This window comes from Oryzias latipes, chromosome 24 (genome assembly GCF_053564925.1).
Source record: "Oryzias latipes strain Hd-rR chromosome 24, Olatipes_Hd-rR_3.1".
Taxonomy (NCBI): Eukaryota; Metazoa; Chordata; class Actinopteri; order Beloniformes; family Adrianichthyidae; genus Oryzias; species Oryzias latipes.
This window is the reverse complement of record NC_136260.1, coordinates 8,675,205-8,691,895: the sequence shown is the minus strand read 5'-3', so window position 1 is coordinate 8,691,895 and position 16,691 is coordinate 8,675,205. Positions and strand designations below refer to the sequence as shown.

The 16,691-nt window shown below is 38.6% G+C and overlaps 1 protein-coding gene across 11 annotated transcripts in view; it reads right to left on the bottom strand.

Moving 5' to 3' along the window:
- Positions 1-16,691, bottom strand: part of col12a1b (collagen, type XII, alpha 1b) — a 99,196-nt gene that overhangs the window by 14,668 nt on the left and 67,837 nt on the right. For all 11 annotated transcript variants that reach the window (XM_078943052.1, XM_078943050.1, XM_078943048.1 and 8 more), the window contains 13 exons: positions 16,232-16,348; positions 14,723-14,875; positions 13,597-13,671; positions 12,297-12,436; positions 11,871-11,994; positions 11,651-11,794; positions 11,376-11,540; positions 11,248-11,286; positions 11,023-11,161; positions 8,726-8,868; positions 7,108-7,217; positions 1,894-2,052; positions 1,120-1,197 (listed from right to left, as the gene is read on the bottom strand). In XM_078943052.1, coding sequence (XP_078799178.1) covers positions 1,120-1,197; positions 1,894-2,052; positions 7,108-7,217; positions 8,726-8,868; positions 11,023-11,161; positions 11,248-11,286; positions 11,376-11,540; positions 11,651-11,794; positions 11,871-11,994; positions 12,297-12,436; positions 13,597-13,671; positions 14,723-14,875; positions 16,232-16,348 — 1,586 coding nt within the window. The remainder of the gene's footprint in view (positions 1-1,119; positions 1,198-1,893; positions 2,053-7,107; positions 7,218-8,725; positions 8,869-11,022; positions 11,162-11,247; positions 11,287-11,375; positions 11,541-11,650; positions 11,795-11,870; positions 11,995-12,296; positions 12,437-13,596; positions 13,672-14,722; positions 14,876-16,231; positions 16,349-16,691) is intronic.

Genomic DNA, 16,691 nt, shown 5'->3' with positions numbered 1-16,691 from the left:
CTGTAGTGTGCAGCACGCTTTTTTATTTCAATAACTTATGTGAGGAAAGCCTTGATATGTTTTTTATGCAGGATATGAGATAGTAATCCTCTGGAGCCAAACATTTTTCCACTGTGTTTCTTCATGCGTGCTCCGTGTAGCCTTAATTTGTTCTGCAGATTCTGTTAACAGGAAGTGAAAAACCTTCATACTGAAGCATGCCAGAATCCATGCTACCTTGTGTTTAAATGTTTGAAACTGATAAGCTGTGAGTAGTTTTAACATGATTCTAAGGATTTTTTAATACATAAATTAAAGGTTAATAAAACTTCACTAGTCTTCTATCAATGATCTGGTAATATGAACAGTTGCAGATTTCTAAGTTGGTCAAAAACACTCCCATATAGTTTACATAACAAAGTAAAGGTTTAAAGTCCTACTAACAGAATTTCTGACAAACTCCATCTCCTGCACTTCCTACTGTTGATTCTGTGAGGCACAGCAGAGACAAAGTCACAGATTAAAAACAGCTTTTAAAAAATATAAATGTCTATTAAATAGGACAGAAACTGCAGATAGTGAGTTCTGATTGTCACCTGTGCTTTGCATTATTACACTCTCTTCCTCTCTAACACTCTCTTCCTATCTGGCTCATTTTCAGGTCGAACACAATCTAAACTGTGTGTATTTTCTCTGCTTTGACACTGATTACAAATGCTGACTTTGATCTTCTGCTAGGGCTGAAAGTCGAGGACATACTGACAGAGAAAAACACACATCTGTGTTAGTATAGTTGGAGGATTACTTTTAAATGAAGCTATATGCTGTCAGTGGATATAATGTTTGCATCTTCACCTCATCTGATTTACCGTCTGTAGTTCAAACCCCAGATGAAAGTAATAGGCTTTTGGATCCCTATGAACAGATGAACGCTCATGCAGTATATATTGAAAGCACATTTCTAATCAGAGAAATCAAACTTATCCTGACTTTCTTCATTAGGACTCTTTGAACTCTTTTCAAGCTACAGATACGTTTTCCGTTTGTCATCTGTGCTGCTGTGAGCTGAGATCTACAAATGGTAAAGAGGATTTCGCAGTTTTGCGTTCAGTGGATTATGGAAACTAAGTGCCTCCCTACCATGGATGGGAGGTCACAACATCTGTCCCTGCTGGTCCAGGCTAAGCTGCATACAATGTCGAACATCTGAAGCTGGAACTGTGGAGGAGGGGAAAAGGAAAGCATGAAGACATGTTGGACAAATGTCTGTGATGTACTTCCTACTATTCCCAAAGCACAAACAGGAACCGCAGAAGAATTCAGCCCAGAAGACTGGAGTGGGAGGGAAAACAAAGCAGATGACAACCTCTCTACATGCAGACATAAATGACAAAGCATTGCTGATAACTTCAGTTATTTTAAACCTGCAAAGTCTCCTTGACTGTGTTTAGACTTAAATATTAATGCACAGCAGAGAAAAAAACAGCCACATCCACAAAACAAACAAAAAAAGACCTTAGCTGGCTCTTTAAAATGAACTAAACTTAATTCAAAGAGCATTTCCCATAGATTGGGAACAACATAAGATCTTAGCAAGTGACTCAAATAAAATAAAAATAAAAACATGCAAATCTAACAGGCTTTTATTGAAATGTAAAGCAAATGTTTCGGAAAAAAACTACCAGCTCTTTCCGAAGGAAAAGAAACCTGAAAGATCTGCTGCCCATTCTCATTATAACAATTCTGGAAACTATTACAAACCAAGCTTGAAGTCCAATAGCTGCAATCTCTTGTGTGGGGAAAAGGAACCATTGACCGTATACTTTCTTTGTATGCCTTACCCCACAAAATGAGTTTAAACAAATAATAATGAGTTGAATGAAAATGACGTTTGGGGGGTCATGGTTGACTTACAGTTGAAGATTCTCCCTTGGATCCAATTGTCTTGGACATTTTCCCCAGAACTTGGTAGCCGTCGCTGGACGTGTTCCCAGCAGCCTTGATCGTCTTCTCTGCCACCTCTTGGCAGTCAACGTTGAGTTTCACGCTTGTAGATGAAACCATGATGTGGAGCTGTGCAGAGGAAATTAAACAAGGAAGCACATCTTTAATTTGTACTTTCTCTGTTCTGAGTCCTGGATCTGTTTTCTGTTTTTTAAAGTCTGCGAATTATGAGTTTATGTTAAAAACACTGAAGGTTTGTTTGGAAAAACTGTAGTTCTGTTTGTTTAAACACTGCAAGAATGCAAGTGAGTTAAAACCAGAACAACTTCTTCATTCATTCTGAGGAGTTTAGTTGCAAAGGCCGTACTGCTGCAAAGAGCAGAGCATAACTGGATCCAACTGTGAACTGTATGGAAATTCTTGCTGCATTGCAAACCTGACACATCTGGAAATACTAAAAAATCTCCAGTCAGTTGGGTAGTATTGTTTCTTAGACATGGTGCATAAGATGAAAATCACAGCGGGGATGATCAGAGGATGTGAAAATGGTTGCTTCCCTGAAATCAGGTCAGATGTTTCAGATAATAAAATGATTAATCAAGGAAAAATTAAAGCAAACTTTATTTCCAATTGGAGTCCATGTTTTATTTCTACATAGAGTCAGCAGTTTGAGCTAGAAATGAATAGTAAAATTCTTATTTCCCTTCTAATGATTGGACATCTTTTGCCTCTTAAGAATAAAACTCTTCAAAATACTACACAGTGTATTACTATTGACTACTATTTTCCACATCGCCTTATGTCATGGTTTTGTGGTGAGGCACACAGAAACTGCCACTGCACACACTCCAAGTTTGAGGCCATGTCTCTCCTCCCGACAGCTGCAGCTCACTACATGGTCAGTCAGAAACACAGACAGATGTTTGACAGACCGCAGAGACACGGAAGCGTCCAGAACTCTGCAGGGAGGGAAGATCCACAGTGTTTCCATTCACACTTCTAAACGAATGCTATGCAGGTTTTATGAAGTCAGCAAGAATTTTTCAGACTGCAGTGTGTGGGTCTCACTTGATCTGAGCAACATGGAATCAGATCCTCTTTTTACTGTGAATGTTAATTATTTAGTTACTTCATTATACTCTTAGAAAACTTTAAAAGTCTTAAAAAAAAGTAAAAGGTTGTCAGTAAAACAGCATATTTAGCTTGTAACACCTAAGGTCTTAGGCACATGCACCCATTCTGAGGTTGACCTGCATGGGTGCTGCAGGTTTTTGGGTTGTCTGGGCCCATGTAGGGCCCATGTAGGACCCAGACAACAGACAGGAGCAGCTGCATCTTAAGGGGAGTGCAGGTGTGTCTTCCACTTCCCTTGAGGCTTGTGCGGCCACCTTAGGGGACACCATGAAAATGGAATGCACCATTGTCAAAAGTGTGGTAGGTTTATCGTTAAGTATTTGTATGGCTAATGTAAGTTACACAGACCCATGACGTATGGGAGGTGCTGTCATACGATGCCCTTATGCCACATTCTAGTCGTTAGTAAGCTACAGACCACACATAAATGCTGCATGCATGGGGTGTGTAGGAGATACTAAGGTGTCCATAGGATGGGCATATCATTCCCACACAAACTACACCGATTTCTTCATTTCTAACAGACAGATTGCACACAAGGAGCCAACACTTATCCCTTGAACAGCACTAAAGCGCTCCTTCCACAGTGCACAGGGTCTAAGGAAAAAATGAAAAATCCAAATGGCGCACCTGTGTTTCACCTATTTCACCTTTACTAGCCCCTCAACTTCAGGCACGAGCTTTCATAGTAACTGCCCTTTTTGCCTCGTAATAAAAAGTGCCCCAGTGCCCTCTGTTTTTTTTGTATTAACATCAATACATTCCTATTAGAGATACAAGAAAAACGCTGGTACAAAATCCCCCATTATTCTATCAAACCCATTTTCTTGTATTACGGGTTTTCTGAACTACCGCATCTGTCCTTGCGGCAAGTCCTAATGAGGACAAAAACCGCGGAGAAACCAAAAGTAGATAAATAGCAGATAAAGCAGATGACCTGACAAGGTAGAACTGAAAACCATACACCTTTACTCACTGAAGACAATTAACAGAAATGAAAACAGCTGTGAAGGATCAACATGAACCTGAAGTGACTGATAGGACAGATCATGACCAAAAACACCACTGAAAAGCTGAAATAGTTAATTTATTACCTATTTATTACTGGTAAAATAAGTTAGACTTTCTAAAATCCTTTCTATAGAACCTTAAAATTAAAAGGAGATTGGACCTGTCTCCTCTTAGACAGGACCTGTAGGGCATCTGATGTTCTACCGACAGCCTTTTGCACAGGAGGGTCAAACATGGCCTCAGCATAGATGGAGGGTTTTAACCCTCCCTGGGTTAGCAGGATACAGTTTTGTGTTTATGGATGGATAACAGAAGCTTAAACTGAACCTTTGCCATGCATACCGACATATGCAGAGAATGTACCTCTTCAAACTTCAAACTTCCTGGTTTAAACATCTGATCACAACTTTTCGTGGAGTTTGATCGATCAACTTTCCAATCCTTTAGCCAGAAAAAGTTAAAAGTCCAGGACTAAATTATAAGGGACAGTGTAAATAAAGAAAACGAATGTCTGAAAATGTCCAATGTCCATTTGCTTTGATCTATTTGCTTGGAATTTTTTTTATTTCATCTCACAGAACACATCTGACTGTTTTACTAAATGTTATATAATTGTGTTCTCTGTGACTTGGTTTAAATTAGTGGTAAAAAGTCTGATTTAAGATACTATTTTTTATTCAGACAAGACCTTTGTATTTTTTTGTTTTGATCAAAGAATGTTCCATCTGTAAGAAAAAAAAAAGGGATTTAAAATTCTTTTTTCTAGTTTTTGATGCTTTGAGTTACAGCTCCTGGCAGCACGGTTAATCCCGCACTCTGAGGCAGATGCAGAACCCTCGAATTAGCCGATTATAGAAGCACATCTTCGCTCACGTAAGCTTTGTTGGGTCCCATTGGACCACGGAGACGTTCCAAACGACTTCAGGTATCTACAGGAGAGCTGGCAGATTGATGTCTGCTGTGAAACTTATCTGTGGAAAAATGTTAGCGATCCAGCCAGAGCTGACGCAGCATAAGTGAGTGGAAAAGACTTGTGATGATAAAATCTACTTCATCCAGCTACTGCTGCTAGCTTTTACCTAACAGGAGCTTTTATTCCCATCTAAACTCATGCTACCATCAAGTCTTTATTCATTTTTAAAGAAAATAGAAGTGAGATGAACTGAGGAACTCTGTGAAGGTCTTCAAAAACTATTGAATTTCAATTATTAGTATTAGATTTTGTATTAAATAAGAAGTAATAAGTTCAGAAATGTACACAAGTTTTTAAATATGTAGCTTAATTGTTGCTGTTTTCTTAAGAACTATCCTCCTGCTGTTAAAAGCAACCATCCACCAGCCATAACATGCAGCTGCTTGGTCCATTTATTTTATCAGGAAAAAAAAGGAAAGAAAATCACACATGTTGACATGTGACAAAAGGGATTTGTATGCAAAGCAGCACACGGTATCAGCAAGTATATGTGGGTAGCTGTCAGTGCTATCTGCTAGTGGGTTCTTTGATGAAAGGGGTGTTAAAGTCCTCCTGGATTTTAAAAGTTAGCCTTTAAAGTCCTTCTCTAATCTTCTTTGGATCTATTTTAAAGCATTCCCTGTGTTCTTTTAATTATGTTTTTTGCCATTTTCAGCCAAAGCCAAGAAATCTATGTCAGACATAGTTTCTGCATAGCAGCAGGATTTCAGTAAACCAAGACCAAGCCCACCCCCACTTCCTATCACCAGATCTGTTTACACCCTCTCCCGCTAGCTTATAGCCTCTTCCATCCCCAACCTAGCACCTAACAAAAATGGCAAGCAATATTGGAGCTATTCAGCTTTTGGAGCCAGATACCAGCTCAGATGAGGAAAATGAAGACAGACATGAATCTAGTCATCTGGAAGTGGATGCATCAGATTGTGGCCTGTCGACTGTGGCCGGTCTCATCTACAAGCTTTTTCAAAAGGCTTTTTATTCGTCTGCTCATGATTCACTGTGATTTCAATCAAGAAATACTCAGAAATCCAGTTTGAGCCTAGTTCTCTTCACAAATGTCCTCCATCATGAGAAAAACAGCCCCTCCCAGGAAGAGTCTGTGCTGCCAGCATCACTCTTAGTTTAACACACACATGCCCACCTTCTCTGCAGAGCTTGAAGTGATTGGCAAAAACGCTTTCCTTTTATGTGCACAATTTGTACATCCATCTTTGCAAAAGTTTGTATGTTGTTTGTTTTCATAGGCTAAACGCTCGGGTGCTGACACCCCAAGCTGATTTTAGGTTGACGTCATGAAATGGGCGGCACCCACCATGAGTAAAAGCCAGTGGCTCTGAGATGGAGTCGTCTTACTAATAATAAAGTAATATATTATCATAAATATGGACATAGTTTACTCTGAAAGGGTTAAGAAAAGAAAATAGGCCCTTTAAAAAAAAGTTCTTAGATTTTAACTTATAAATGTTTGGTTTTCAAATAACTTTAAAATTTACCCGATTATGGGGTTCATCAACGGTCAAAATCTGGGATAAACGTGAAGGTTAAAACTAATTTGAAGATGGAAGCATCTCCATCAACACTGATACTCACATGTCCACCTTTTCTCCTGTCTCAACAGCAAAGCCATTTATCTATGGATTAACTGAGGTGTTTTGGACTGCACATGATCAATAAAAAGCAGTTCTTGTGGTGAGGCCTTTTACAACCTGCACATGACCATCTGTGTGAACTGCCATAACCCAAGCTCTGCCGTTGCATGTGAGATGTTTGGTCTCAAATATAAACCACATTTGGAATCTGAGGCATCTGCAGTGCCTGCATGATCTCAGGGATGTCAAAGAAGAACAAAGAACAGCGGTTTCTTTGATGTTTCACACCTCTGACCAAAAAAGTCAGCTACTAAAGGCACGTTTGATGTCTAACTTTGTTCTTTGTCTTCTCTGATTCTAAGCAGTACCACAGATTGGAGGATTGCGTTTGGAACCTTTCCTGTAGGGAAATCCACCTCTAAGCAAAATGATATATTAAGTCTTTGTGAAAACCCTTGACATTCAAAGTTGGCTTACCTTATGGAAGCTTCCATGGAAGATCATCTTCACTCGCTTATCGTCAAATGTGACCTTCTGGATCTCCCCAGTTTCATCTTTGTTGTAGAAGGACACAGTCTGAGCTGAAGCTGAGTGGAGACAAAATAATGAACATGAGTGTCTTTACCTGCAAAAGCACATGGGTCACGTTTAAAAATCATTTAAGATGTTTCTCTAAATCACAGGACATGGTTACTGCCATCAAGATAACATAGATTAAACAGTCCTTTAGTTATCTGCTGTTCATTTCAGATGAAAAGAGACCCACTCCAATGAAAATTGGGTTTTTGATGTTTTTTACTTGTTGTTGTGGCATTTTTCTTATGATTAGGGATATAAAGATATATAAAGAAAATAAGCTTAAAATTGCATTTCTGAGTATTTCTTTATGCTAATTGTGAATCCGGTGCAGAAGAAAAAAATACAGCATCTGTGTGGTGTAGAAAATACACTGTGAGCCACAAGCTCCCCGCTCTAGGCAAATAAGAGGGGAAGGGGGGTGGGGTTGCTCCACACCGCCCACAACTCAGAAGCAAATTTCTAATGAAGTCCTGCCTCTCGCAGAAACTATGTTCTAGGAAACAACACAGACTTTTTAAATTTTTGGCTAAGAACCATAATTAAGAGACCGCTGGGAACACATTGACAATAGATTATAAGATGAATGGAGTGAGACTTTAAGGCCCGGCATTTGAGTGTATACATAATATGTTTTCTGGACTTTAGATATAGAAAGATGAAAAAAAGAAGATGGATGGATGGATGGATGGATGGATGGATGGATGGATGGATGGATGGATGGATGGATGGATGGATGGAATGTAATGCAATATCTTTCTTTTATGGAGCTGTATTAACACATGCATTTTATATATGTATTGTATTTTCTTGACAAAAAATGTAAATCCATTTAAAGAAACATGTTAGTGACTTAAATAGCTAATTTCTATAACTGACAATTGACCACAAAAGTAACTAAAGTAAAAATAAAATAAGACTACATTTTTGTGAATTCACGTTGATTATTTTTTTTCTAATTCTGCATCTTTATCCAAACAGTGAACATTATTTTGTTTGTGGGTGGGTGGGTGGGGGTGGGGGGTATTACTTTTCTTTGTAAAGATGATATTTTACTTTTATTTCCTTTAAAAGTGGAACACTACAGTGGCCTGAATTTTCCAGCTGTGCCCTTGAGCACACAAATTAACAAAAAGACTAGTTAGATGATAAATTAACTGCTGTTGGATGATGTAACTTCAGCATAAAAATGTTTGAAAAGGATCAAAGTCTTGCTGCTTAAACATTAAAACCCAAAACCTTTTTTTATGGAGATTATCTTACAAGGTGTCGCTTTCCAAATAAATTTTTGAAAAGAAACAGCTTCAGAGCTCCGTAACTATATACTCTCATGAATCATCTGGGTTATCAGCTGAAATAAAAACAGCCGTGGGGCCCAGCCGGTTCCTTCCATCCCACTCGGCTAAGGCTCATGAACACACAGCTGCTCTCCATCACACAAGCTGTGGTGGTATTCTTCAAACCAATTAGGTTGTTTTCACAACACACACATCAGAGGATACAGAGAGGGGATATTTACGGTCAATAGTGACGCCGGTCTCAGGCTTGTGATCTTTGGTCGCCACCTGCCAGATGTCAAAAGCCTCTTTTGGTGTGTCAGGCAACAGGCGGAACATGAGGATGATGGTGTAGGAGGGAGGAAGTCCATCAGGATGGATGTCTCTATCAGGGTTGAATAAAACAAAACAGGAACAACCAGTTACATTTATTCAGTTTTGATGCACTTGTGGATTCTTTTGATTATTACATTTTTATTAGATAACTGTAAAACCAAATTATTCTCATTCATTCATTCATTCATTCATTCATTCATTCATTCATCTAAACCTGTTTTGTCCCTTTTGGGGTCACAGGGAGATCTTAATCATGATGCAATTCTATCACTACAGGTTTATAAGGAATGAATACTAGCTTTGCCTTTTTTACATCAAAGACTTAACAAAGAGAGACTTCTGAGCTTCTAAGTTGTGGAAAAGCTATTATCGTGTATATATATATATATATATATATATATATATATATATATATATATATATATATATATATATATATATATATATATAATGTAGCTTTATACTTAACTAGTCATTAACATGCATACATTTATGTGAGAAATATGTAGCAAGTCAACTTTTGATGTGGACATGAGTAAAAGTATTGATAATGTCTGACTTAAAGGCTCAATCAGTCTGGAACATTTAACCACCAAAACAGACAGTGAAACAGCTTTTGAAAATAACCTTAAATGAGTAAACTCCACAGTAAAGCCATTGTTCATGTTTCTTGTGAAACCGCCTTTCTTTGTCTACTGCCTAGTGGTATGAGATCACAAAACTGTTTCCTTTGTGGCTTATTGTCTTGTGTAAGAGTAGATTTGTGGTGTCATACAACATTTTTGGGAGTCAAAAAAAACTCAGAATCTAATCCCTTTTCTATTCTCGACCGTTCTATGTAACTATCTAGAAATGGCATATTGGTTTTGGTTAGTGTTGAGTCTTTGGTAACAGTTGCATGTTGGGATTTGAACTCGCAGGCTCAATGGAGGCTCTCTATACGTAACATTGTCAGAATCCGCTAAAAAAAAGGATGTTTTAATGGCAGATTGCCCTTCGTTGTGACCTGTGCCTCAGTCCGACTTCACAGAGCCTCATAAATCCACCACAACAGTTGGGAAAAAAAGAGCTGCAACAGCTGGTTTCAAAACTTCACGTTCCTGCCGACAATATTTCACAGTGTCAACTTTCACATGTGAGTGACCTTGACTTAGAATGAATGTTCCAAACTGGGCTCTAAATGCAACTTGCAAATCACTATTTAACATTTTGACTGGGATGTTGTCTGGAAGTGTGACTTTAAGTCAAAGTTGGTTTGGCGCCACATGGACCAGCTGAAGACCCACTCTTTAATTTTTGGAACAAACTGTGGATATCAGACGTATTTAAAGTAATGAAATTGATGGTTTGGCTGGATTACGGTTAGAAACCCCCCCAATTTTATACAGCATTACAATAAACTTGTTGTTGCTGGTTGACAGATTTTCACCAAGCAAGGTCAATACAACAATTTAAGGGGTTTTAACTTTAATAAAATAAATTTTTGTCTGAAATGTATACAATGTGAAACCCATAATTTAAGTTTAAACAAATTAAATTGAAAGACTTTTACAAAAACTATTGGTGTTAGTCTGCTTTTAAATTGAGATTTCATTCATTTGGAGCCCAGAATATTTAATTTTCTACTCTAAGCATCTAAAAGAAATAAAGGATTACACTTATTATGCTCATCTAAACATTTTTGCTTCTTTTTAAAGGCTTTTTGGAACTGTATCACCTATGCAGTAGTTTACATAAGCTGCTACAGTCAATGGGTGGTGCTATTTCATACAAAGATATTGTGATCAAAATGTCGTCACATTCTTTACTCACAGCTTTGAAAAAACAATTTCCAGATATGGATAAAAGAATAGATGGATCACTGTTAACATTTTTGAGAACAGATTCCCGATGGAAATTCATTATAGAGTTAAAATACCCGCAGAGTGCAAAATTTAAGTGATAATTTCACATTTTCTGTTCAGTTCAAACAAGTTACTGTAGTTTTCCATTTTGATATCGATAGGTCAATTGGTTTTTCCCAGAAGACACGCCCCCGGTATCCCAGAGCAACAACTGAGCCTCATTTTCCCACAATTTGAATTATGCCGTTCTGTAACTTTTTTCTTTGCAAAGGATGCAGGATCTTACCCCCCCTCCCCACTGCTGGTTTTAGCCAAAAACAACAGTCCTCACATCCACAGGTCCTGTTTGTGACACTCACGTGCTTGGCTGATTCAGGAAGGCATTCTTGTGCAGCCTGTAGGCAGTGTAGCTGTTAAAGGAGCCTGGCTCCATGGAGACACCCTGAGTGTAACTGTAGGTCTTCTCTGTCAGGTTAAAAGCTTCAAGCATTCTGAAGCCTGCAACAGAAAAAGTCAATAAACTGAAGGTCACAATGAGGCTTTATAATGTACAGCCGGGAGTGGATTCAAGTTTCAACACTCACCAGGTGACGAAAATCCATTGAGGAAAATCAGTGGACATGCTGTGGAACAGAAAAAAAAGGGATTTCTACATTTGTTCTGTTTGCCTCATTTGTCTATGTCTGCCCAGCCAGATTAAGTTTAATCTCACATGAACTTGCGGTTTCACAGATAAAGGTTATGAGGTTTTCCTTAATGGTGTCGAAAGCGTCAAAATCATCCACAACAAAGACGTGTCTGTCTGTGGGTTTGCTGCCGATCACTTGCAGCTCATTGAAGTCCACATCAGCGATGCCAACCGCAAAAACACTATAACCTGCAGACAACATTTTCCAAGACATGGTGATGAGGTCATAGTTTTCAAGCCTTTAATGTTAAAAAACACTGGCATTGTAACCATGATGATTTGTGCTGGTGGAGCATTACCTGCTTGCTGCAGTTTAGCAGCATTCTGCTTCACCTCGTCCTGCGAGCGTCCGTCAGTGATCACCACGACCACTTTGGGGACGTTCCTCCTCATTCCATTTTCAATAGAAAAGGCTTTCTCATACGTGTGTTTTAGAGCCATTCCTATTCATAAAAAGAAATTGGTGTAAAAGAGGCGATTTTATGTAACCATCCTACAGTTTAGCTTGTGCGATCAAACCTGTCTTGGTGTTTCCTCCTCTGTAACCAATGAGAGGCAGTGCAGCCATGGCAATGCCTTTATCTCGGTAAGCATTCAGCTTAAACTCTGTTTTTGCACCATCGCTAAATTGCACAAAAGACACCTATGGGTGCAAACAAAGAAAAAAGTAAAAACATTTGTAAATATCAGATAAAATTCTTGATTTAAAATTGAAACAATGCATGACTTATTTTTGTCCTTGCATGTGTGCAATGTGGAAAAACGTGGGGAAAAAATGAAATATTGATAGACTGGCAGAGCTATAAAGTACTCCTAAGAAAGAACTCTACAGACTGACATTTTCTTCTCTACATATACCCTTTTTTTGTCCACAATTTTGCAGTAGACAGCTACTTGGATGCTGTGTCTGTGCATGCTGTCAAAAGCACATCTGTCTGCACAAACCTGCATTCCTGAGGGTCCAACAACATCAAAAGCGGCGATTACAGCGGAAACAAAGTTCACAACTTTGGTAAAACTATCCTCGCCGATACTCCAGGACCCGTCGATGACGAACACCACATCTGCTTTGGCACCTTTACAAACTGAGGTAAAAAAAAACAAAAGCCTTTGAGACACTTTAACAGCCTTAACTGCAACACCACCAGAGGAATTTGCATTAACACACAACATCATTGTCTTTAGGCTTGACTTTAATAACAGTCAGCTGGGAGTGTATAACAAAATGATGTTTTAGGACCCTGCTCCATTTTAAAAGAATGAACATTTGCTCAAAAGATGCTCCTTCAATGGATAAACACGTTTTAAAAGAAAAGAAACCCAGACAAACAAAAGTTTTCATCTAGCTTGATTGCTGTACTTCAACACCTGAGTAGTAAGTGAATACTGTCTTGTATTTTTGGAGCCCGCTGAGCTGGCATTACATTTGACAATCATTGTTTCCTTCTGGCCGCTTTCGTTTAAAGCTGGCTTTCAATTGGAGGTCTCAGAACAGCGCAACAGCATCACTTCCATACTTCTGTTAAAACTAAATCCCAGGAAATGCTTCATTGGCATTTCACTTTTGTTGTTTTTCAAATGTTACAAATACATTTGCTGATATGGTCTCATCGGAGGCTGATTGGTAAAATATCTATACTGAAGTCCAACTGAAATCTTGCTTTGATGAGCATATCCACCTAAAATACCCTGGGAAAACCTGCTAAAATAAGTTTAAACAAAGCAACATAAAGGGATTGACCTCCGGATAGAAATGTTCAATTTTACATGCACACCCACATAGCAAAAACTTAAATTAAATGTTTGGAAAGGGGTGGTTTACCATTAGTGATCTGAAAACCCCCACAGCTCCAGTTTCAATTCATTAGCTGTGAGGATCTGTACCCATTTGTTTATTTTTCTTTGAATACTTTAGGTTTTGTTCCTTTGGGTTGAGGTTTTAACAGACTGACCTGATTTGTCCAAAACTGTTTACTGGTAATCTATTACCCTCAGTATACTTAATTTTTGGTTATTTAATCAGTTGTTTGTCACTGTTCCAGTTCTCCCAGTGGTTTTAAGCTTTAGTCATGTTAGTCCTGGGGTTCTTTCTTTAATTTACATCACATCTTTTGCATTTGTCTCTTCCACTATCTTTCCTGGCAGTAACATTTTATTCAGTACATCATTTCTGACCCTTTAAGATAGTCAACGTTTCATCACTCCAGAGGAAAACAACCCCGACAAGTACCCATAACAGACTTACCTGCCCATGCAGGGGGGATGGTGGGTGGAGCCGTCGGGGTGGGCGGCATAGTTGGAACTGGAGTTGGCTTCACCACTGTGTGGACAGTTGAAATAGTCAACAAATCACTGGTTTTGATTATTCAGATTATTTTGGTTTGTTTTAAACTAAATTGATCTGTGCTTAAAAGCAGATCTTCAGCCTCAAAAAAATTCACTGATTTATTAATTGTTCATTGTTCATGCCAACTTCACTACGCATACAAGATATTTCAAAATAAAACAAGCTATGAGCAACAGGAGTCACACTGAAGAAAGTCATTACTATATACACTCCTATGTTAGGACATCAACACAACATGACAACAACAACAAATGATGATACATAAGCATAGTTCTTTCCAAAATCCTAACCTCTGTCTGAACCTAATTGCTAATTGCATTCCATTACTGTATAGTATCTATCTAATATTTAAAACAAACTTTTCTTTGTAATTAACTGGGTTTTGCATTGTTTTAATGTTATATCCACTGAGTTAAAAAAAAGTAACACCATAAACTGATCTATCTGCCTGTCTTAAGCTACAATCACACCACCCTCAGCAACACATGTTCTTTCAATGTAAAGTCTAGTAAACGCCTGTGTTTTCACGTTTCAGGCTTCCGCGTTTAGAACTCGTTCATACATAGCTTTGCAGGTTTCTACAGCTCTTTCCGGCTCCATGTACAAAATGCGCGGCCATTTAATGTACGTTGAAAAATAAAACAAATCAAACTCAGGGGCTCAGATTTGGTAGTGGGGTATGGATGATATCCCTTTTTAATTTACGGAAGTACTAAGCATTTGAAAATTGATCATGAAGGAGAAATTAATAATTGTGGTTTGCGCCCGGCTGGAATTCTATGACTCTAAGTCTTTCATATATCAGAATGGAGCTGTGAAAAAAAAAGCCTGAAGCAATATTCATGAGATTTACACCACTTTGACATTGCACCAAGACTTTTCCAACTGTTGGGAGACATGCGCTAGTATCAGGTAGCAACAGTCCAGTGGGAACACCATGGACTAAATGAGCATTTAAGAATGCATGTTTTGTGAGAACATAGCTTCAGAGTTGTACATGCATAAGGAATATGGCAACACTCACAGGTCTTCTCATCGGCGCTAACTCCAGGACCTTCCAGATATGGAGTCTGAACGAAAACAGTGGCGGTGTAAAGAGCATCTGGGGACAAACCCTCAAAGCAGTACTGAGGCAAGCCAGCGGGAATGGTCGTCTCCTGTTGACCTTTGCTGAAGGCTGAAAAGGCAAAAAATGTGTATTTAATCATGTGTATACACAGTTAATAATGAAATGGTGTGTAACTTATACAATCGGAAATCATTAACCTAAAGGTAACATAATCACTGCTTACTTTGTTATAGACAAACATAAGTGAAGCAGTACTACTGAACCTTATATGTTCTAGTGTTTTCTTGTTTCATTGCTAAATGAGGAAAGGTGAGTGACACAACGAGTGGGCCGATAGATGAACGTGTTTACTTCTCTGCATGGCTGAGCAGTGATGTATTACTAATAAGGCTCCATGTTTACACAGAGTGCTGCAGTAAGCAAAAGCAAACAAAATCCGTTTCTTGCAGAAACAGCTGCCAGAGATGACGACTGCGACTTTTCACAGAGACAGACTGAGTGACGTTCGGTAACCATCTCCTTTGTCTCCTCGCAGATCATTCCATATTTTCAGAATGAGATCAACAAGCTGCCACTGCAGTCACTTTGTATAAATCACTCTGTAAGGTTGACTCGGGATCAGTGGCTTCCTTTTGGATCAAAAAGAAACTGCAGCAAAATGTTCTCATCACGTCTCTGGTTGTGTTTTTGTTTGATATAAAGAACTGTTGACTTATCGGTTGAATTGTGTGTTTGTTGGACCCTCCACCGAACAGCTCAACCCAGGAAGCATGTTTCATACCAATATTTGTTCTAGCCAAACATCATAACGATCCAAATGGTTAACCCCAAGCACAAAGATGTTCCAATACCACTGCTTCATCTTCTCTGCCTTTTAACTCCTAACCCATGTAGATGTGTAAATAGAAACCAGATGAATCTCCTAGACCGAGACGTAACGGAGAATGACATAGTCTTTAAAAAAAAAAGAACGATAATTACGGCTTTAAGGTCACATGATTTCAGTTGTAGTCTCAATCTGCACATTTTTGTTTAATTAAAAAAAGAATTCTGTGTAAAATCAAAAACATCAGAAGCTCAAAGATGACCTCATTTGTAGAAACGCCTTCACACATCTGCTCAGAGTATTCCTGCATACATTAAAACATTCAAACAAGTCACCCTTAATTAGAGTCAGACAGAGGAGTTGACCACACCAGCTGCAATTATGGTTCGGATGTCTCAAATACAGTACAGTTTACAGTATGAACACAATTAACTGACAAGCTGATATGGTATATAAAATAAAAAAATGTGATGGATTTCCATCAGATGATATTACTGCTGTCAGTAGTAAACATAATCTTAAGAGCAGGTGACCACAGCAGGAGACCTGAAGAAGACATATCAAATCCAATAAATATGCTAATGCTAAAGCATATTAATTTGGAAAACAAAAAGTAAAAACATTTTGGGGATACTTACAGTCCTTGGGGTTGAGTTTGATGCGGTATGACGTCGCTGCGCGGTGTGGTTTCCACCTGATGCAGAATCTGTCGTGGCCGACGTCGTAAGTCTCGATGTTGGTGACGTTCAAATAGACTTTGGGGGAAAAAAACATGAAGAGATTTTTTTTTTCTTTATGACGTAGCTGCAGTTTTACTATAATCCGGGTGAATACTCGAATCGTATTGGCTGCTTGGTGTGGATTAAAAAGTCATAATCTACAGTGATGATGCACACCTAAAGAAGAAGTTCCGGTCACTTAGCTTAAATGTTCTGTTTCACTGCGCTGGCTTCTTTAAAACAAATTTAGCTTCGTCGTCTGGACAAAAACAAGCAGTAAGAGGGGAAATTTCTCTATGAACTGAGGGTTTATTTAACCCATTGTGAGGCTCAGCAAATATATCGCTTTCTTTTGCCGCTACAGTCAAGGTCGGTACCG